Genomic DNA, 21,099 nt, shown 5'->3' on the forward strand with positions numbered 1-21,099 from the left:
TCTATTGGACAACGGTCATCGAGATCAGGGTTGTTTATAATGCTGGAATAAGAGCCATGAAATGAGGATTGCAGCACAGTGTTAATGTTTTCGTTCCTATAGACACCGTTGGCTGAGCTATTTCTTCTGTTTTTGAATCTTGAGTTAAGAAAACTTGCTTTTGCGAAAGACTTTAAATTGTCTTTATGGCAGTTGTTTTGAAACAAAGGATCATCTAAGTGTGTTGCGTCGAATGGGTCAGTGGCGATTATATTGCTGGCACTGTTGCTGTCCCAGGGATTGATATTGATATTGTGATTTTGATTGTGATTGCGATTTTGACTGTGATTAGCAGTGGTGTTGTTGGTATTGTTAAAAATGTTGGTATTGAATATTATTTGAGGGTCAAAATTTGAATTGTAATTTGAAGATGGTATCTCAACGAAGGTTTCTTCTTTAGCTTCAGCATAAGGGAGATTCTGAGAGTGATAAGTGTTTCTCCGGAAGTTTTTTATGCTGAATCTTTTTGAATAGTTTTTAAACACGTTTTTTGATGTTTTTCTTTCATTGTTCACCTCCATTTTCTGAATCATTTGGATTTAATCTACAAACCATGAGTCGAGGTTAAAAGCGATAGAGCAAGAGATACTGACAGATGAAATGAATTTCAAGTGACCAAAAGCAGCATAAAATATAGAAGAAAAAAAAGGAATAGCAGAAAGACGTAAATGAATAAGCTGTGTAAGAGATTTGGAAAACAGCAAAGCAGATGGCGATAGTTGTCAGCTCCTATAAACGATACGATTCAGGAAACAGGATTGGCATTGGTTTGCAATGGCAGCAAACCCTAAGTGTGAGAGCAAGATAACGAAGCTGAAACAACACAGATTGTTCCAGAGAAGATAATCTAGGCTCTGAGAGCACAGACCAGAATTGTTGGATTTGAAACAGAATTCAGAAACGGTTTTATTGTGTTTGGGCCAATAGAACGACGGGAGCGGTATGCGAGGCCAAAATGGTAAACAGAGGCAACACAGAGCCTTATTTGGGCTTGAGAGCTGTTTCAGCAGGAGTGTTTGGAGCTGTTTGCAGTGTGTTTCGATGCTCAGACCTCGATGGTCTTGAGATCCAGCGAGACTGCGAACTCACAGCCTGTAGCTGCTCTTACTTCTTCCACAGTACTGCTACCGTCGATTTCGATAAGAGTCAAGCCTCTCTCGCTATCCACGTCAAACACAGCGAGGTCTGTGATGATTCTACTTACACATTTGGCTCCGGTGAGTGGGAACTTGCACTCGTCGAGTATCTTGGGCCTGCCCTTCTTATCAACGTGTTCCATCAAGACAACAACCTTCGTCCTTTCGGGGCTCGACACTAGGTCCATAGCACCTCCCATTCCCTTGATTCTGCCTGGCAATCCCCAGTTGGCCAAATCGCCATACTTCGACACCTGTAGTCCTCCCAACATTGTCAACGAAATTTTACCACTTCTGATCATCGCAAAACTCTCCTCAGATCCAAATAAAGAAGCTCCTGGCTTTAGTGTAACGGTTTCTTTTCCGGCATTAATCAAATCTGCATCTTCTTCGCCTGGTTTGGGGTAAGGTCCCATGCCCAAAATCCCATTTTCACTTTGCAAATTAACCTCTATCTCTTTTGGCAAATAGTTTGGAGCAAGTGTTGGCATACCAATTCCCAAATTAGCATAAACTCCATCTTCAAATTCCTGTGAAGCTCTTTTGACTATTTTGATTCTCTTTAATTCGCCAGGCGACAATTGTTTGTCTCCAGCATCACTTGCTGTGCTTTCATCTTTGCTTAAAGTCAAGATCTCAATATCCTTTGGCGAATTCGATTGAATAATTCTATCAACATACAATCCAGGCAAATGAACGTCTTCGGCTTGTATTTCTCCTGGTTCCACAATATTTTCAGCTTCAACGATGGTTAAATTGGCTGCTCTACCAAAAACTGAATTGAAATTTCTTGCAGAGCCCTTAAACCAACAGTTGCCCAATGTGTCTGCTTTAAATGCCTTGACAAAAGCAACGTCACCAACAATTGCTTCTTCTAGCAAATACTTTTTACCGTTAAAAACTCGCGATTCTCTTGGTTTGGATGTTTTTAAAACCTTAGTGTTATCGTTGGGATCATAACGAACAGGTAGTTTTCCCTCCTCTATCCATGTGTTTACACCAGTTGCAGTGTAGTAAGCTGGTATACCAGCAGCACCTGCTCGACATCTTTCAGCTAAATTTCCCTGTGGACAGAGTTCTAAATCAATTTTTCCAGAGAGATATAATTTTTCAAATGTTTTGTTATTGCCAATATACGAACTTATCATTTTTGTGATCTGCCCACTTTCCAATAAGTTGCTTAAACCTCTTTTATCAATACCAGCATTGTTTGAAACAGCTGTGATCCCATTGATATCCTTTTTAGCCAAAAGACCATTGATAAGCATTTCAGGTAGACCTGATAGTCCAAATCCACCAGATAACAAAGTGATGTTCGACTTGACCCCATCCAATGCTTCATCTACCGAATTCACCACCTTGGATCGGGTTTGGGTTGATTGGTATCTGACTTTAATAGTGTTTATAATACACTTTGATAGATTCAATGAATTTGCACTACTAGCAAAAAGAGCTTTTCTAGTCTGAAGAAAATTCATCTTAATCTTAATCTTGATCTTAATTTTATTTAATGAATTTTGGTATCTCTCCTCAGCAATAGACAGAGAATAAATGATATTATTTTTGATCTCATTTTCTTGGTATTATCAATTGACTGAATTGTCTTGTTATTTATACATTCTTTATCAATTAAAAGAGGATTTATTATTGTCATTAGTGTCAGTGTCATTGGCAATTTAACTTTTGTCTCCTGCGGAAATAGATGTTGAATAATGATTTGCGGAAATAGCTTGCAATGACAATTTTCCATCCAATAAAATCAAAAGGTGTAGTTTCTGAAATAACTCAAATTTGAAATCAAAGGTGAATTTTTGAGCAAATTAGAGGAATAATTATTATAACAACCAAATATCCATGCAGTTAAGTTATTATTACTCCTGAATAAACTCGTGAATTCTGTAAATTCTGTATATTTTCTTTTTTTCTGGTTATTTTTCATAGATCTTTAGCCCTAGTGACTGAGTAAAACATTAAACTATACTGGAAGTAGCTTTTAAAAAAAAACAACTTGAGTTTTAAACTACGATATCTTTGATATATATTATCATATTTATGTCCATGTTTTTTTTTTATTTTATTTCAATTGTATTTGTTTATTTTTTTCTTTTTGATTACAAGTTTTACTAGTTCAAACACAACTAATTCAATCATACAAATTCAATCATCACTAATAGAACATGTCATTTTTAATAAAGCAAGTAGTTAATAAATCGCCAAAGGATATAGTGGTTTTGGCTGCAGTCAGATCTCCAGTAACTAGAGCAAAGAAGGGAGGATTGGCTCACATGTATCCAGAAGAACTATTATATCAAGTTGTGAAAGGTGGTTTAGAGAAGGCCAAAGTCGACCCCAAGCATGTTGATGAGGTGACTGTTGGAACAGTATTACAAACATTGGGAGGACAAAAAAACAGTGCAGTTGCTATCAAGTCAATTGGATTCCCAGTCTCCACAACTATCAATACAGTGAACAGACAATGTTCGTCATCTGCTCAAGCTGTCACATATACTGCAAATTCAATCAGAAGCGAGGATTACGGGTTTGGTATTGCTGCCGGTGTTGAATCAATGACATTTGACTATTTTCCTCATCGAGGAATTCCCACAAGAACTTCTCAAAGCTTGTTGAATAACATTGCCAACGATGAAGCTCGTAATGTCTTAATGCCCATGGGTATAACATCTGAGAATGTTGCTAAAAAATACGGAATCAGCAGAAAGGACCAAGATGAATTTGCATTCAACAGTCACCAAAAGGCAGCAAAGGCAACAGAGTCTGGCCATTTTCTTAAAGAAATCATTCCAATTAAAGCTAGAAGCACCGAAGAAGGGGAATTAGACGTTGAAATAATCAAGGACGATGGTATTCGAGCTAACATCTCCATCGAAAAGCTAAACAGTTTAAAGCCAGCATTCACCGAAGATGGTTTCACGACTGCCGGTAACGCCTCGCAAATTTCTGATGGTGCATCGTGTGTTATTCTAACAACAAGAGAAAAGGCCGAAGAACTCTCTCTCAAGCCCATTGCCAGATACATCAGTGCTTCAGTTGCAGGAGTTCCATCTGACTTGATGGGTGTTGGGCCTGCGTTTGCAGTTCCCCAATTGCTCAAAAAGTTGCAGTTGGAAAGCAAGGATATTGATGTGTGGGAGTTGAACGAGGCCTTTGCGTCACAGTCGTTGTACGTCGTTAACCAGCTAGGCATCAACATCAAGAAGGTCAATCCCCATGGTGGAGCTATTGCCTTGGGCCACCCCTTGGGTGCAACAGGAGCCAGATGCATTGCGACCTTGTTGAATGGGTTGGACGCAGCCAATGGGGAGTTGGGTGTGGTTTCAATGTGCACCTCCACAGGCCAGGGCTACGCAGGCCTCTTTGTGAAGGAGTAGGAGCCAAGAGCAGAGTAGTGTAGTTTGGGCTTCAGCAACTAGTGGATAGCGATAATAAACACCAGATAATAGATAGATAATAGAGAACTGAAGAATCGACGCCGGGCTACTTCCGGGCTACTTCCGACAGTGGAAGCTGTTTGTCAAAGTCAGCAATGGCCGTTCCCCACAAAAAGAGGCAGGCCTTTTCTACCGCTAATAAATGGTTTTTTCAGTTTATCGCAACTTTCCACCTCCAGAGCCATCAGGATGTGCAGCTCCATCTCGTTTTCCTCAAAGTGGAAGTACACATTCAGATATGCCCAAAGCTATCCAGGACCGAAGAAGAATAAGCAGGGCCTGCGACATCTGCAAAGCAAGAAAGAAAAAAGTATGTTTCGCGTTGCTGTCTTAGCAGAAGGAAATAAAACAGACACTAACTGCTCGTTTGGATACAACCCTTTAGTGCGATGGAAGCCAGCCCTGTGCCAACTGCAAGAAAAAAAACGATCGTTGCACTTACTCGATCATTGACAAGAGAAGCATAAGGTATAGTCATTTGAAAACCCCTTCAGTTAACAACAACAGCAAAAATAGTCATCGTAATACTAGAAAAAAATCTGAAAATGGACACACCCCTTCGAACAGCATCAAGAGAGCTGAAAATTATGACACTGGCAACAACCCAACTGCAATGAAGACAAACATTTGTTCTAATCTGAACGATCCTCAAGTTAATTTAAATCCTCTGAATGCCAGTAATATTGAAAACATACAAGTACAAACTATACCAAATACATCTAATAACCTTGCTCTTCACGATCAGCTACCGGCTATCCCATCTGTCGAGTACAATATTAACGCCATTTTGAATACTGCCCAAGACATAAGCAATAATGTCTCTGAAATTCTTTCTACAAATAATAATACCTCTATTAGTAACAACGACAGCAATATACAAACTGATAGCGACACTAATATTAATGATCCTGAGTTTCAACGCTCTTCTTCAGAAGTTTCTTTAATCAACGGTTCAACAATACCATCAAGTTTACAACCCTTATTGAATTTTCCTTCCTCTTATTCAAAGAACTCAAAATTATCAAACATCAGAGTTCCTAGTGTCGAAAATGGCAAAAACTTGAGATTACTATGGGATACCTCAGGCAATTTAAGATATATCGGCGAAAGTTCTCCTCTATCATTATTGGCCCAATGTAGAAAAATTTTTAATAAGCTAGATAGCCCACTTCATTCAAATTTACCTGATCTCACTAGCTCCAAATTTGTGAAGGATCCCAAAAGATTTAATATCCAAGATGCTCCTGCATTTAGATTATCTCAAAATATTCCAACACAACTACCATTACGAGACTATTGCGATTTTTTAGTCAACTTATTTATTCAAAATGTCAACCAACTATGCTACATTTTCAATGTCGACTACTTGAAATGCAAAATAGTTGACCAGGTTTATTTAAATCCAATACAAGCAAAACCACATAAACTTTGTTTATTATATTTAATATTTGCTTTGGCTTCAATATATGCTGCATGCATTAACAACAATTGTTCAATTGAAGACACCAATAAAAATGCAACCGACAATACAAATATAGATTCCAATAACAACCAAAACAGTTCTAGCTCTATACCTTATAAAAATCTCGTTCACTACTCTGTGTTTTTTGAAAGTGGATTAAGTGTTTTAACTAATACAATAGAGGATGGAAATCTATGGTTGGTCGAGGCTTATTTTTTAATGTTTTTCATCTACCAAGCTAGTAACAAAAGAAACACATCATGGATCAATTTAGGTATAGCCATAAGATATGCTGAATCATTAGGCTTAAATAAAAGATACGCTAATGAATCCTTTAGCAACAAAGGCTATGTTTTACACAGAAGACGTTTATGGAGAAGCTTGTATATTTGTGATAGATTTTCATCTGTAAATCTAGGTCGTCCCTTATCCATTAATAACATCATTTGGGATGACATGAATAGCATACCTATTCAAATTAATGAAAATCTTACAGCTGTTTGTGAAAACCAGTTGGTCAAATTATGTTCTTTAAATGGCTGCATTTATGAAAATGTCTACCAATCATCCAAAATAAACTCGGATACAGCCAGTAAATTAGCTGTAAGCTTGAAAGAATGGTCAATGAAATTACCAGCACAACTACAGTTGGAAAACTTACTCACTTTGGATTCACTCGATAGCATAAATAAAAATAAAAGTGGTGTTCAGAGATATATCCATCATCCCTTGTTACTATTACACTTGACTCATTTGCATGGTATTATATTGCTTTCAAGACCTTTTTTTCGATACTTTATATCAACCTCTTTGGATGAGATTAAAAATGCTGCAATTAAATCTAATTTTGTAAATAATAATCATACCAATTTACGTGCTGGAAACAATAAGAATATTAATGTTAATAATAAAAATCATGAGAATCAGAATGGGAATGGGAATGGGAATGGGAATGTGAATGTGAATGAAAATGAAAATAATATTTATAACGAAACTGAAAATATTTCAATCATAAAAATATTTGCAGATTCGTGTTTAAAAGCTGCGATTTTTACAATCAGATTGGTTCATTTCTTTATTAAGCGGGATATTGACCCCATTAAACCGTATGTTTTAATTAATTGTCTTTTAAATGCCGGATTGATAATTGGACTAATTCTACTATTGGATATATTGAAACTTAGGCTTTCATTGACAAAAGAATATCAAAAATGTTACAATGCTGTGATAAAACACTCAAAAATCATGGTTTCCGGGATAGAATCTTTACATCGATATGCTAAAATTGATTCTTCTGCTGCCCGGTTTGAGGAGATTTTAGTTGATATGTATGATTCAATAAAAATCTACATTCCTCCCAAAAATATGGTAATGAATAATAACCCAACTCAAAGCAGAGAACCATTTGGATTGAAAACTTCGCATTCATTATATCCTGAATCTGACTTGAGAGAAAATCTTGGTGAAGAGAACCAACAACTCAATAATAATAATAACAACAATAATAACAATAATAATAATAATAATAATAATAATAATATAAATACACATAACATTAACAATTACAATAACCTTCAAACCAATTTGGGGGTTGGGCAACAAGAAGGAGGTTTCATGAACATTTCGTTTATCAATTCAAGCCAACAATATCCGAATAACTATATTGATCCTGGGAGCGGAAGCTCTAGTGGGGTCATTCAAGATTTGGATGAAATGAATAGATTTGAAGATTGGTTGTTTACTCCAATTGACGTTAACCAATTCGTTTCAACTGAGTTGAGCAATAAAAATGGAAATATTACAGCGAATACTGGCACAGCCAATTATGATAACTATACGGGTGGTCTCAACCAAAAACAGGATGTTGAAATGGAACTACTAAATGCATTCATGTATAATTTGAACGAAGTTGAAGGATCTGGAATAATATATGATAATACATTTTAATATTTGTACTGGTATATATTTATTACATGGCTTGTTTTTATTAAATAATATTAACTACCTATTTGAGAGCTTCTTTTGCTTGACTAGAATCTAAATACACTTGGTAGTATTTCATCTTGGGATTTTCAATTGAAAAATCCTCAAAAACCATATGGGCAGCCCAGGGAGTGGATAAGTCTTTTTCGTTAATTAATTTATAGTCAACAGTTCCATTGATCAAAAACTCGTTATCTGTAATTTGAGCAACATTCAATACAATGTGGTGTCTTTTTGTAACACTTTTCCACATTCCTTGTCTTAAAGTACCAATATATTGGTGATTTTGAAAGTGGTTCGAGGCCATCTGAACAAACGCATTCTCAGTAAAGAAGTTCAAGTAAGGATCTTCTGATGGAACAACTGGAGGTTTTGTGTCAGATACTTTGAAAAATTCAAAAATAAATCTTTTAATCTTTGAGGTGGCCTCAGAAGAAACTAGAGAAGAAATTCTTGGAGAAAAACTCGACATTATAGAAGTGTTAGTTTTAGAAAAGTATTGAAGATTGGGATGAAGGAATCTGAAAACTCTGCTTGTTAAAATAGTATGTAATATACAAGAAATTTTAAGCTATATCCAAGTAAATTTGATTCTCTGCCATGAAACAAAAACTCCCTTTGATCCTTTGCTATAGGATTCCTGTGCATATTTATATTTTGCGGTCTATGTTTTCGACCCAAAGCTATATCCGCCACGGTTGTGTTATGCACCAAGACGTGTCTTACTGTGGCAAAACGGTTAGTGTTCAGTTTGATTTTAACGGACTTATACCGAACTGTTTATTTTGGAGGTTTCCATTTCAAACTCCAGCTGGAAATAGCTGTGGTTCCTTCTGAAAAAAGTTTTTAGCACCTTTTTCCAAAAGAAATGCAATGGATATTGATGTGGAGTAGTGCGTCATTGCGAGTCTGTTAATTTGGTGTTTTTTCCTTCTTGAACAATATTACGTTTTAATTGAGAAAATTTTATTTTTTTGTCAAATTAGAATATGTAAATGCACAAAAATTACAGGGGAATACAACATAGGAAATGCATGGCTGAAATCGAAAAGTGGAGTTTTGATGGATTTTCTTTTCAAATCAATGATGGTTCTCTAGTTTTTCGTTTTCCATTGCTGGATTTTGGAGAAGCCTGCATTTTTAAAAATTGAATAAAATATTCAGCGTATATAAAATCGACAAATTCTCTTAAAAAATTTAATTACTAATGCTGATTAATATAATTTTTTAACCCTATATCGAATACTACTTATTCTTATTCATATTTTTATACAGGTTTTCTTCTGTAATTATTATTTATGCCAACCCCAGTTAAAAAAACCTCTGAGTTATCAGTTTCCCATTTAGAAGAAATGTCAAACAGCAACCATTTTTCTCCTGATCTTGAAAAGTCTGTCTCAAGTGAAGATGGTCCAAAAAATTATTATCCAACTACGGACAATAATATGTCTAAACCACTATCAAAGATAACAACTTCCTATAATGGTGATATTATTCATTTAGGTGAACAATCATTTCATAGAGAAGAGTTGATGAACGCATTTGGGGGGTTTCTAAATCCTGGTATTTCTCATAAATCTCAAAACAGGATTGCCAACCCTGTCCCATTAGGATTGGCAACTTTCTCGTTCTGTGTTTTATTTATTTCTTTAGTGAATGCTCAAGTGAGAGGTGTTACAAATGTTAATATTGTCATTGGTGCATCGTTTTTCTTTGGTGGTGTTATTGAGTTAATTGCCGGTGTTATTGCTTTGTTTTTGGAAAACACCTTTGCTGGTGTTGTTTTGGCCGGCTACGCAGGCTTTTGGTTAAGTTATGCTCCAATTCTCACAGATTCGTTTGGAATCAGATCAAGCTACGAAACAGAGGAAGAATTTAATAACGCAATGGGCTTTTTTTTGACTGGATGGATGATTTTCTCTTTTCTTTTGTTATTATGCACTTTAAAAGCTGATTGGGGTTTCTTTTTGTTGTTTGTCTTTATCAACCTCTTTGTTTTAATGTTGACAATTGGTACCTTTACAGGAAATGTTAATGTCACTAAAGCTGGTGGATATTTGGGAATAATTGCTTCTTGCATTGGGTGGTATAACATGTATTCTGGTATTGCAAATGATCAAAATACTTACTTTCACTTTAAACCAATTCCAATGCCCCATGCTCCAACTATTTAGTACAGCAGTTGACCTGCATCCTCTTTATAAAAAGAATTACTCCATGATTTTTGTTATTTAATTTAATTTAATTTAATTTTGATGTTTATAACGTTTTAATACTTTGATATGTTTATTCCATATATTTTTTTGAGCAATTTGTAATTTATAATATTTTTTTAAATTATTTGAGCAGAACTTTAAACTTGCAGATAAAAAAGCGGATATAGCCTACATTAATAAAATTGCTCCTCATATTCCAGATATAAAGCAAACACAATTTCAACCCATAAATGTATTCTGATAGAGAGATTAATCGGAAATTAGAAATTAAAAACTAGAGATTAGGAAATTATTAGTTTTATCAGGATGGGTTCTCTAACTGACATAACTACAGCCTTATTAAAGACCTCTTTAAACCATTGTATCAATTATACGTTTTTCAAGAATGCAAATTCTTCTTCAGCAATTCTATTCATTCATGGATTAGGTTCGTCTCAAAATTTTTATTATTCAATTGCCAAAAAACTATCCCATCAGAACAACCATTCTTGTATTATATTTGACAACTTTGGTGCTTCTTCATCCTCCAGTAATCTTGATTTTGAAAACATTTCACAAGATTTAACAGTCGAAAGTATCAAACAAGATGTAGTTGATTTACTTCTGCATTTGAAAATAAAAAAAGTTATATTGGCTGGTCACTCAATGGGTGGTATGTCTGTCAATTATATAACTGCAACCACTCCAAACCTTGATATTGTTGGCAATATTCTTGTTAATCCTGTTCATCCAACGCCAAAATTGAAAGAGATTTTTGATTCGAGAATCAACACTTTGTTAAAAACAAACGACATTTCGTCCATTGCTAATGGTGTTGCAGAAAATGCTGTTGGTTCAAATTGTCTGGATATTGTTAAAGCCTTTATTAGAGATTTGGTTTCAAGACAAACTATTAAAGGTTACATTTTAAATTGCAAAATTATTTCTCATGCAGCCACATTGACTACACAATACATCAATTATTATAAGCAAATCAAAACACCAACTTTAATAATTGCAGGAAAAGAAGATTTGACTGCTCCTTGGAGTGGTTGCGTTGAAGTTATTGCTCAAAATTTAGGATCTGAAACGATTAGTGTTAAGCAATTAGAGGGTGTTGGTCATTGGGCTGCTGTTGAAAGTGATGAGAAAGTATACAAATTAATTTCTGATTTTGTCCCCAATGATTTTTAAATAGTATTTATGTAATAGTTGTAATTAACAAAAATCAAAATTAGTACAAAGATTGAAAAAATTAAAATTAAAATAAAATTAAATTAAATTAAATTAAATTAACTATTGAAAGTAATAATATGAAAAATTATAAAAAAGTAATATCGTAAAACATGTAAAATTTAGTTATTGAGTCATAAATTATATAGGAATTTGTTTCTTATTTATAAAATCTCATGTTGAACATGTTGAACATTTTCAACATGTTCAGTTGAAAGTTTTTCGTTAACTGAAGGCTTTTCATCAGTTGAGGGTTTTTCATTTATGGAGAGTTTTGAAATATCAAGATCTCTAGCAAAATTTGCATATTTCTCAAAATAAGCCTTTTCAAGTTCAAGTTGTTTAGCTTCAACCTTCTTTCTATCATCTACCATATCTTTTTCTAAAGGCAAGGAAATGTTATAGTGCAACTCGACTTCAATGTCTCTGGCTTTCAATTCTTGGAGAGATTTGACATGATTATTTGTAGTTGAAATATCAATCTTGTCGATTGGAGTGAAGTTTACAATGCAATCATCTTTAACAGCAAAAACAGAATCATCTTTGGTATAAGGACACTCAGAATCGTAAATTTGAGTTATCAAGTCATGATATTCTGGGTATGAAACCCTCCAGTGAATATGACTTGGTCTGTTGGGATGTCTATCCATAAATTGTAACAAATCACCAGCTGGACCATCATAAGGGATAGGATAAGAAGTAGGTCTTAAACAGGTGTATGAGTAATAACCTTGCTCATCTGCAATAAATGTACCTCTTAGATTATAATCTGGCTGCTCATCGTCTTGTTGTTCATACAAACCATTTGGAGCACAGTGCCAGACTTCAACTTTGGCACCTGGTAACGGCTTACCTTCAGGATCAGTGATTCTACCATGAACAAAAGCTTTTACACCACCGACTTCCTTTTGAATAATAGATTCACCATTTCTGTAAATTGGAGAATTTGGTCTGTAAAATGGGCCAATAATAGCAGATGAAGTTTTCTTAATGTGGTCCAATTTGTGGGTTTGAATATCGACCAAAGTCTCAAGACCTAAAACATCAGATACCAAAATACCTTCATTTCTTCTTTCATCAGACATATGACCTATTTTATTGATGAACTCAACACCATATAACCATTCATCGACAGTTACGTAATTTTCTCTTGTAAAGTCATGGATATGTTGTATCAACGAGCCAATAACACAACGTGCTCTTGGAGTTGTTTTGGGTCCCATTGAAGAGATGACAAAGTCAGTAAATTCTTGAGACATGATAATATATAGTGAGTGGTAGATAGTAAACAGCAGTATCTGGGATAAGTGGGCAGGATGGAATACTAGGGTGAGCCTATGTTGTAGATATTTTTTAATCAACAGATCGAGACACTGGTCTTGGGTACTTTCAAGATGCCTTTATATAAGACTTTATTTACTTTGATGTTCAGTAAAAACAAAAGTTTCTTTTGAGATGGGGGTTGAAATATTAAAGTTATTTTCAATATCCAAGTGGAAGGTGCTGCTTGTGCATCGCTCTGACAATATATCCAGGAAAAGCGTATATATCAAGCTCGAATATCAAGAAAGAACAACATTTACATGCCCACTACGTAGCTGAAAAATCAAACGATCAGCGATATCACTCTGACGGAGATAGGTCAGACCGTCGGAAGTAGCCCAGAGGCCACAAACATGGTCGAGACTGGACGTACCCCGCTATCCAACATTGCAGCTTTCTGCAGCTAAAACGCGGAACTCAAACTCTTCCTTTCTCGAAAACGCCGGAAATAGCTTTGGATCATCTTTTGCTCTGCATCGGAAATGACCCTGCTTTCTCGGATAATCAGTGGTGATTGTAGCTCATCGCAAGTACAAATGCCTCATTTTGGCCTCAAAACTATTTCCTAGGCCTGGGAAAACGTATTAATATATTCCTTTTCTCCATCGACTTTGCGATGATTTTCTTGTCTTCTGGGTGCTTGTTTTTTTATTTATTAATCTAGCAAAAGTAGTGTATTGCAATAACTCTTATCCTCGCTGGTATTTTGAATCAACTGCAAATTCATCGCCATCATGACTCAATCTTCCAGTCCATACAACCAAACAAATGAAACAATTAGAATATTCAAGGCTTTAGTTGAGGATCCTTTGTTAGATATTCCTCGAGAAATTAAAGACAACGTTGATAAAATCCAATTTACTAATGATCAGACCAGCGAAATTATTCTTCCCTGTCGATTGAAGGAATGTGAAACAGCAGCTGCTTTGAAGGGTCTTGAAGCACTTGCTGCCATTGCAATTTCAAATCTACGTTTTAATAATGATTCGTCAGATTCAGGCAGCATTGATTTGCAACATGCGTTGATGTTTTTATTTCTGACTTATTTATCATCTGTCGATGGTCTAGGCAAATTAGACAAGGACGTTATTAAATATTTGAAACCAACAGATTTAAATCAAGCACAATCGATAACATACAGAAGAATGTCTGCTAATTTATATGAAACAAAAGATAAAGGAAGATATTACCATATACATGGCTCTCTTGAGGCATCAACCCAATTAAAATTAATTGGATTACCACCCTATAATCCAAAATTAACAGATTATAATGAAATTGTCAATGTTCTCCAAGGTGCTGTGCATAATTTTTCAGTAGATGAGCTAGAAGAACAAACCTTGAAATATAGACAAGCTGGTGTTGAAGCTATGAAATCTGAAGATTTTCTTCAAACTCCTCATGGAAAAACCATTTCATCAAAACCTTTTTGGGAAATAGAAGCTCTAGAAACCGATACGCCACCTGTTGAATTTGCTTCATTATCTGGAGATTCTGCACAAAAACCTCAAATTTTGAAAGGACTAAAAGTTTTGGAGTTATGTCGTATCATAGCAGGTCCAACCATTGGCCGTATCTTAGCTGAGTATGGAGCTGAAGTGATAAAAGTCACCTCACCTACTTTACCAGATGTCCCCTTTTTCCAAATTGATTGTAATTTTGGTAAACATACCTGTGAATTGAATTTAAAAAACAAAGAAGATAGAGTTAAGTTCGAAGAATTATTAAAAGATGCTGATATTGTTCTTGACGGGTATAGAACAAATGCAATTGAAAAATTGGGATATGGACCATCCAAAATGACAGAATTTGCTAGACAGAGAAACAAGGGATACATATATGGATCAGAAAACTGTTTTGGGTTTTCAGGTGAATGGTCAGATAGAGCTGGATGGCAACAAATCGCAGATTGTGCAAGTGGTATTGCTTGGATCCAGGGCCAATCTTTGGGTTTGAATGAGCCAATGGTTCCACCATTTCCAATGAGTGATTATGGGACTGGTTGTATGGTAGCTATTGCAATTTTGCTTGCAGTTTATAAGAGAGCAAAGTTTGGAGGATCTTATTGGTGCAAATCATCCTTGATTCAATACGACTTATTATTAATGAAACAGGGACTTTATCCAGATGATATCTGGAAAAATGTGTTGAGCAAATCTAGTAAAGATGTTTTGAAATTGAGGTACTATGATTCAGTAGACAAAATATCTTCCACATGTTTGCGATCTATGAAAAGATTCAAACCTGACTTATTTAATGGAGAGGGAGATCAATCAGAATATTTCACCAAATCATACAGTGAGGGTTTCAAAGGCACTGTCAAAGTTTTAAAACCAGTAGTTCAAATGAAAAATACAAGAAATGGATTCAATACCTCTACCAGACCAAATGGGTATGACAAGCCTGAATGGTTTATGAATTAGAATCAATAAAATATAGAATTTTCTTTTCTTTTCTTTTCTTTAGTATATACCATCATTATTATTTTACTTTGAAATTCTATGTTATATTTTTTTGATATCACATACGAAAGCAATATAAATGTTTGTTCAACAAAACCATCTTCTCTTAAAAAAGTGGATTTCATTTACAAATAAAATAACATCAATACAAAAAATGATTATTAATCATTGATTATAAATGATAGGAGTAAAAATATGTCTATTGATAAAATTTCTATTGATAAAATTTGAGAATATCGAGTTAATGAATGATCGTAGTATATATAGTTGGAGTTACCAAGTGTGTAATTGGATGAAAACTTATTTGATGAGAGAGAGAGATAAAAAAAAAAAAAGGTAAAATTTCAATTCAAGTTGTTCAACGTTAGATCATTAAAAAACTTTGTTGAGGTCTTTAGAAATAAAGCCGGAGCTTCTGTGATTAGCCAATGGGAGGTATCAAAGGTTATTAAATCATTATTGGGAAAGAACTGATCGATTGAATCGATAGAATCAGAAGTAATAAAATCAGAGTCTTTTGCTTTTAAAAACAAAGCTGGATTGTTATATTTGACATTTTTAAAATGGTCAATTGGAAAATCACCAGCATCTATAAGCGTTTGATCAAGATCATTGACTGGTATTCTAAAATGACAGTATTCATCATTGAAATACTCAGTAGCTTGATTGGTATAATTAGATAGCAAAAACAATTTTAATGAGTGATTTTCTTCCTCTTTTGAGATTTCATTCATGACTTTGTTAAACCAATTGGGGTCGTTTTTAAGTATTTTGAGATTATTTTCTATATTCTGCATTACCTTCAAGTGGTGGAAAAAAGAGGAATCCAACCTAGCTCTGACTGGAGCATTATCGACAGCAATAAAACTCAGAACCATATCAGGGTGCTCCAAAGCAAGAGTCATGGCAACCTTTGCACCCATGGAATGGCCAATAACATTGACATGTTGCAAGTCTCTCTTGAGCAAAAAATGGTAGATGTCGTTGGACAATGTGAGATAGTCCGAGGGAAAAGCATGGGGGGACTTTGAATGGTTTCTCAAGTCGACAGAATAAACAGAGGTGCCTAGAGACTCAGCTAGTTTTTTACCAACCGATTTGAAGTTCTGTTTGGAGCCAAAGAGCCCATGAATCAAAAGTAGCGAAGCAACACCAGTAGAGCTGTCGAGAAACCGTCGGGGACGAAAAAAATCATAACTAAGATCTACAGCAGACAGCACATTTGTGGAATACAACGACCTGCCCCAGGGAAGTCTCAGGAAGGAGCATTTGCTGGAACTGGTTCTGAGAAGAAACATTTTGCTGTGCTCCAGATCGAAACCAAAACTGAGAAGCAGAGAAAAGAAAAAGAGTTTGAGACCAGCCACGAGGAAGCCCTTATTACGTAATCTATGATATATGTACACGTGATTCCATCCTGCAGACCACTGCATCATCTGCAGGCATATGCCTGTGCTCCCGGGTAACATGGGTCTGTTTTGCTATCGTCCAATCATATTTGATCACATTTTCCCAAGACACTTGACCACTAAAACTTCTTCACTTTCAGTTGGTCAATGGTTGAAATTTTCCATTAAGTGATTATTATTTATACTGTTGTTTTACTTTACTTCAACTTTTTATCTTCTTTATATATCTTTATTTTAGAAATATATCTATAAAGACAAGGATAAATTCTCTATCAATAAAGAAATAGTAGTTATTGAAATGGTTCTTCCAACTTTATATCGTGCTTCTACCAGAGCTGCTTTTAAAGCTGCCAGAAGCAATTTCTTGTTCTCCAGAAATTTAGCTTCTGCTGCTTCCAGTGGTAAAATTAGGTAAGTACTTAGCTTTGTTTTCCACTTTATCATTTACTGATTTACGAATTCAATTCCCCAGATCTTCAAATCAATTGATTTTATAATGGCAAATGTGAAAAATGTTGGGAAAAATTTTTTACTAGAGCTAGCAGGAAATCAAGGGATCAAACACATTTTTAAGATAAATTTCAAATAACTAAATCCTTATAAATCTTTTTATTTGCACTACCTTAATTGACCACTAAAATATTATATATATTATTTTGAATTGTCAATATTTTTCATTGATCTGCAATTATCGTTTTAAGATCTTGGTTTTCAATTGTCATTTTTTACTTCTCCCTATTACATCATTGAACAAGCACTAACATGACAAAATTAATAATAATAATATATTTGTTATTATTATTATTTGGATTGTATTTCTTATAGAGCTGTTATTGGTGCCGTTGTTGATGTCCAATTCGAACAAGGTGCTTTACCAGCTATTTTGAATGCTTTAGAAGTTACCTTAAACGAGGGTCGTTTAGTCTTAGAAGTCTCTCAACATTTAGGTGAAAACACTGTCAGAACCATTGCTATGGATGGTACTGAAGGTTTAATTAGAGGTCAAGAAGTTAAGGACACTGGTGCTCCAATTTCTGTCCCAGTTGGTAGAGAAACATTAGGTCGTATCATCAACGTTGTTGGTGACCCAATTGATGAAAGAGGACCAATCAACACTAAACAAAGAAACCCAATCCATGCTGATCCTCCAGCTTTTGTTGAACAATCAACCGCTGCCGAAGTTCTTGAAACTGGTATCAAGGTTGTTGACCTACTAGCCCCATACGCCAGAGGTGGTAAAATTGGTTTATTCGGTGGTGCTGGTGTCGGTAAAACCGTCTTTATCCAAGAATTGATTAACAACATTGCTAAAGCCCATGGTGGTTTTTCTGTTTTCACTGGTGTCGGTGAAAGAACCAGAGAAGGTAATGATTTATACCGTGAAATGAAAGAAACTGGTGTTATCAACTTAGAAGGTGACTCTAAAGTCGCATTAGTCTTTGGTCAAATGAATGAACCTCCTGGTGCCAGAGCTCGTGTTGCCTTAACTGGTTTAACCATTGCAGAATTCTTCAGAGATGAAGAAGGTCAAGATGTCTTGTTATTCATCGACAACATTTTCCGTTTCACCCAAGCTGGTTCCGAAGTGTCTGCCTTGTTGGGTCGTATTCCATCTGCCGTCGGTTATCAACCAACATTAGCAACTGATATGGGTCTTTTACAAGAACGTATTACCACCACCAAAAAGGGTTCAGTTACTTCTGTCCAAGCTGTTTATGTCCCAGCCGATGATTTAACCGATCCTGCTCCAGCTACCACCTTCGCACATTTAGATGCTACTACTGTCTTGTCCAGAGGTATTTCCGAGTTGGGTATCTATCCAGCTGTCGATCCATTAGATTCTAAATCAAGATTGTTAGATGCTTCCGTTGTCGGTCAAGAACATTATGATGTTGCCACCAAAGTCCAACAAACTTTACAAGCTTACAAATCCTTACAAGATATCATTGCCATTTTAGGTATGGATGAATTGTCTGAACAAGATAAGTTAACTGTTGAAAGAGCCAGAAAAATCCAAAGATTCTTATCTCAACCATTTGCCGTTGCCGAAGTCTTCACTGGTATCCAAGGTAGATTAGTTAGATTAAAAGACACTGTTACTTCATTCAGAGATGTCTTGGAAGGTAAATATGATCACTTACCAGAAAATGCCTTCTATATGGTTGGTGGTATTGAAGATGTTGTAGCTAAAGCTGAAAAATTAGCTGCTGAAGCTAACTAGATTCGCAATGTCTCTTGATATTTAATGTATTTTGTTAGTTTTAGATTCCATATTCCAATTTTAAAAAATAAAAATTACTTTTGATAAAAAGCTCACTAATTTTTTTTAAATATTTTTATATATAAATAAACCATATAATGTTCCTCATGAATTTATAAAATTATTCAACTTGTCTTGAAACTAACTAACTAATTAACTAACAAGTAGAAAAGAAAGCACAAAATGAGAGATATCAAAAAAAGGACAACTTGAAATTATTAATTAACGACTTATATTAAATATGTAAATACGATATCATTATAATAAACTATACATTATTAATGTTATAATATGTTAAATAGGACCTCTATTTCTATCAGCAGTTCTTGGTTTTGCACGAATAATGTTATCGACTCTTAATAAAACTTCAGCGGCCTCAGTAGCTGAATTAACAACATGGTATTTCAATTTATAACTTTCAACAATTCCCAATTCTCTCATGTCAGCGACAATACCATGATCAAGATCTAAACCTGATGTATATAAACCATTGTAAATTGAGCTTCTTAATTTTGCTACCAATTCACTTGAATCAAAACCAGCATTGTCAGCTAATATGGTTGGCAATTGTCTTAAACCTCTTGCAAATGCTTCAACAGCCAAAGCCTTTTTGCCATCTTCTTTTTGAGCAGCAGTATCAACGGCTTTTGACATTATCATTTCCGAACAGCCACCTCCTAAAACAGTTCTGGTTTCTTGAGTTGTTTGAGAAAGCACAGACAAAGCATCGTGTAAGGATCTTTCAGCTTCATCAAGAACATACTGGGTTGCACCTCTAAGGATAATTGTACAAGCTTCACCTTTTTGAACTCCAGAGAATTTCACATATGACTCTTCACCAATAAGGACTTCTTCGATTGTGTCACAATAACCCACTTTGACTAGTTCTGGTTTATCAAAAGTTGAAGCAACTTCACCTCCTGTGACAAAGGCCAATCTTTCAACACCTTCAAAGTCAGCATGCTCTATTGAATTTATTCCAAAGTCAGTGAATAATTGTTCGGGATAATCATAGATTAATTGTCTATTGATGAAACAGTTAATATCTTTAAAATTTTTTTGAATTTTTAAAACTTTATTATGCATTTTGGTCTTTTCTGCTTTTTCTAAAGCAGCTAGTTTGGAAGTTGAAGATACCTTAAATTTTGCACCAAAAATTTTAACTTTATCGGTATCCATTGAGGTATTGGCAATTAATATTTTACAATTTGTAATTTTTTTGGGTTGATTAACACCAAATTTTTTATTTAAAATAAAACCTTCATCCAAATAGGAATCATTTAGTTTACCACCAACAATTTTTAGAATTTGAATTTGGTCTAAATTAGTTGAACCTTTTAATCTTAGAATAGAATCCACAGCCAAGTTGGCAAAATAATCTTTATCTTGAGCCAAGATTTTTGAGGATAAAGTTGTCTTTGCGATATTAATCAAGTCTTGTTTAAAAGTGTCAAAATTTGATTTATTGTCGACGGAGGCCTCGAGTAAAGCTTTCAATGCAGCCTTTGAAGCGATTCTATAGCCTTCGATAACAGTTTGAGGATGAATCTTTTTATTGATCAACTGTTCAGCCTCTCGTAACAATTCAGATGCCAATACAGTGACAGAGGTGGTACCATCACCAACCTGGTCATCTTGAACTTTTGCTAAATTGACTAAAACTTTTGCAGCCGGATTATCTAATGGGATTGCCTTAAGGATAGTGGCACCATCGTTGGTGACCATTGAGGAGTCTGAGCTAGCAGACTGCAACAATTTATCCATACCCTTAGGACCTAGAGTTGATTTAACCAAGTCACCAACAGCGATGGCGCCTATGAAAGCAGATAAACGAGCATTTTCAGCTCTTTCTTCAGTCGCTTGATCTCCAAAAATATTAACAGACTGGCAAGAAAAGAAAAAAAAGTAATAAAGATGATTAGTATCAGCGAAGGTGAAATACATCAAACTAAGCCATTGAAGAGGAATTGCTAGTTAAAAGAAACATACCATGTTGAGAGCAGATTATTATCTGATTAGATTGACAGAAGCAGTTATCTTGTGGTGAAGATATTGAAACTTTTCACCTCTTTTATTGTGATGAAAATAAAAAATGTGACATGTGAGCTGGAGCTTAGAGCCCTAAATTCAGGGCTCTAAAAAGTAGAA

The 21,099-nt window shown here is 35.0% G+C and overlaps 11 protein-coding genes across 11 annotated transcripts; 6 read left to right on the forward strand and 5 right to left on the reverse strand.

Annotated features, from left to right (window-relative positions):
- Window positions 1-1,084: 1,084 nt before the first annotated feature.
- On the reverse strand, window positions 1,085-2,653 carry ASCRUDRAFT_69677 (3-oxoacid CoA-transferase; the record flags this gene model as incomplete). The annotated part of the gene is made up of 1 exon (XM_020191699.1): window positions 1,085-2,653. One exon carries the CDS (start codon window positions 2,651-2,653, stop codon window positions 1,085-1,087), a length of 1,569 nt encoding a protein of 522 aa, XP_020048274.1.
- A 699-nt stretch (window positions 2,654-3,352) lies between these two features.
- Window positions 3,353-4,564, forward strand: ASCRUDRAFT_33192 (thiolase family protein; the record flags this gene model as incomplete). Its single annotated transcript, XM_020190407.1, has 1 exon — window positions 3,353-4,564. One exon carries the CDS (start codon window positions 3,353-3,355, stop codon window positions 4,562-4,564), a length of 1,212 nt encoding a protein of 403 aa, XP_020048275.1.
- A 101-nt stretch (window positions 4,565-4,665) lies between these two features.
- Window positions 4,666-7,751, forward strand: ASCRUDRAFT_139660 (uncharacterized protein). The gene is made up of 3 exons (XM_020189157.1): window positions 4,666-4,934; window positions 5,010-7,239; window positions 7,398-7,751. Exons 1-3 carry the CDS (start codon window positions 4,767-4,769, stop codon window positions 7,409-7,411), a joined length of 2,412 nt encoding a protein of 803 aa, XP_020048276.1. The 5' UTR covers window positions 4,666-4,766; the 3' UTR covers window positions 7,412-7,751.
- Window positions 7,752-8,091: 340 nt separating this feature from the next.
- ASCRUDRAFT_33107 (uncharacterized protein) lies at window positions 8,092-8,541 on the reverse strand (the record flags this gene model as incomplete). The annotated part of the gene is made up of 1 exon (XM_020190403.1): window positions 8,092-8,541. One exon carries the CDS (start codon window positions 8,539-8,541, stop codon window positions 8,092-8,094), a length of 450 nt encoding a protein of 149 aa, XP_020048277.1.
- A 973-nt stretch (window positions 8,542-9,514) lies between these two features.
- Window positions 9,515-10,243, forward strand: ASCRUDRAFT_33141 (acetate uptake transporter family protein; the record flags this gene model as incomplete). Its single annotated transcript, XM_020190405.1, has 1 exon — window positions 9,515-10,243. The coding sequence occupies one exon, from the start codon at window positions 9,515-9,517 to the stop codon at window positions 10,241-10,243; it is 729 nt and encodes a 242-aa protein (XP_020048278.1).
- Window positions 10,244-10,591: 348 nt separating this feature from the next.
- ASCRUDRAFT_7425 (alpha/beta fold hydrolase) lies at window positions 10,592-11,458 on the forward strand (the record flags this gene model as incomplete). Its single annotated transcript, XM_020192609.1, has 1 exon — window positions 10,592-11,458. The coding sequence occupies one exon, from the start codon at window positions 10,592-10,594 to the stop codon at window positions 11,456-11,458; it is 867 nt and encodes a 288-aa protein (XP_020048279.1).
- Window positions 11,459-11,661: 203 nt separating this feature from the next.
- On the reverse strand, window positions 11,662-12,756 carry ASCRUDRAFT_33395 (intradiol ring-cleavage dioxygenase; the record flags this gene model as incomplete). Its single annotated transcript, XM_020190428.1, has 1 exon — window positions 11,662-12,756. One exon carries the CDS (start codon window positions 12,754-12,756, stop codon window positions 11,662-11,664), a length of 1,095 nt encoding a protein of 364 aa, XP_020048280.1.
- A 589-nt stretch (window positions 12,757-13,345) lies between these two features.
- Window positions 13,346-15,275, forward strand: ASCRUDRAFT_75217 (CoA-transferase family III). The gene has a single exon (XM_020192972.1). The coding sequence runs from the start codon at window positions 13,555-13,557 to the stop codon at window positions 15,241-15,243; it is 1,689 nt and encodes a 562-aa protein (XP_020048281.1). The 5' UTR covers window positions 13,346-13,554; the 3' UTR covers window positions 15,244-15,275.
- Window positions 15,276-15,469: 194 nt separating this feature from the next.
- Window positions 15,470-16,728, reverse strand: ASCRUDRAFT_12874 (alpha/beta fold hydrolase; the record flags this gene model as incomplete). Its single annotated transcript, XM_020188994.1, has 2 exons — window positions 15,470-16,388; window positions 16,708-16,728. 2 exons carry the CDS (start codon window positions 16,726-16,728, stop codon window positions 15,627-15,629), a joined length of 783 nt encoding a protein of 260 aa, XP_020048282.1. The 3' UTR covers window positions 15,470-15,626.
- Window positions 16,729-16,849: 121 nt separating this feature from the next.
- On the forward strand, window positions 16,850-19,240 carry ATP2 (F1F0 ATP synthase subunit beta). The gene is made up of 2 exons (XM_020192973.1): window positions 16,850-17,102; window positions 17,517-19,240. The coding sequence occupies exons 1-2, from the start codon at window positions 16,990-16,992 to the stop codon at window positions 18,910-18,912; spliced, it is 1,509 nt and encodes a 502-aa protein (XP_020048283.1). The 5' UTR covers window positions 16,850-16,989; the 3' UTR covers window positions 18,913-19,240.
- On the reverse strand, window positions 18,963-20,981 carry CCT2 (chaperonin-containing T-complex subunit CCT2). Its single transcript, XM_020189158.1, has 2 exons — window positions 20,941-20,981; window positions 18,963-20,835 (listed from the first exon to the last, which is right to left on the reverse strand). The coding sequence occupies exons 1-2, from the start codon at window positions 20,941-20,943 to the stop codon at window positions 19,246-19,248; spliced, it is 1,593 nt and encodes a 530-aa protein (XP_020048284.1). The 5' UTR covers window positions 20,944-20,981; the 3' UTR covers window positions 18,963-19,245.
- Between the last annotated feature and the right edge of the window lie 118 nt (window positions 20,982-21,099).

Source organism: Ascoidea rubescens, assembly GCF_001661345.1.
Source record: "Ascoidea rubescens DSM 1968 unplaced genomic scaffold ASCRUscaffold_4, whole genome shotgun sequence".
NCBI classification, from domain to species: Eukaryota; Fungi; Ascomycota; class Saccharomycetes; order Ascoideales; family Ascoideaceae; genus Ascoidea; species Ascoidea rubescens.

Excerpts from the sequence above, each read along its gene's own strand:
- ASCRUDRAFT_139660 (XM_020189157.1), top strand. The coding sequence starts at position 4,767 with ATGGTTTTTTCAGTTTATCGCAACTTTCCACCTCCAGAGCCATCAGGA. Across the intron at positions 4,935-5,009 it reads GCAAAGCAAGAAAGAAAAAA|TGCGATGGAAGCCAGCCCTG; the intron begins GTATGTTTCGCG and ends ACAACCCTTTAG.
- ASCRUDRAFT_75217 (XM_020192972.1), top strand. The coding sequence starts at position 13,555 with ATGACTCAATCTTCCAGTCCATACAACCAAACAAATGAAACAATTAGA.
- ATP2 (XM_020192973.1), top strand. The coding sequence starts at position 16,990 with ATGGTTCTTCCAACTTTATATCGTGCTTCTACCAGAGCTGCTTTTAAA. Across the intron at positions 17,103-17,516 it reads GCTTCCAGTGGTAAAATTAG|AGCTGTTATTGGTGCCGTTG; the intron begins GTAAGTACTTAG and ends TATTTCTTATAG.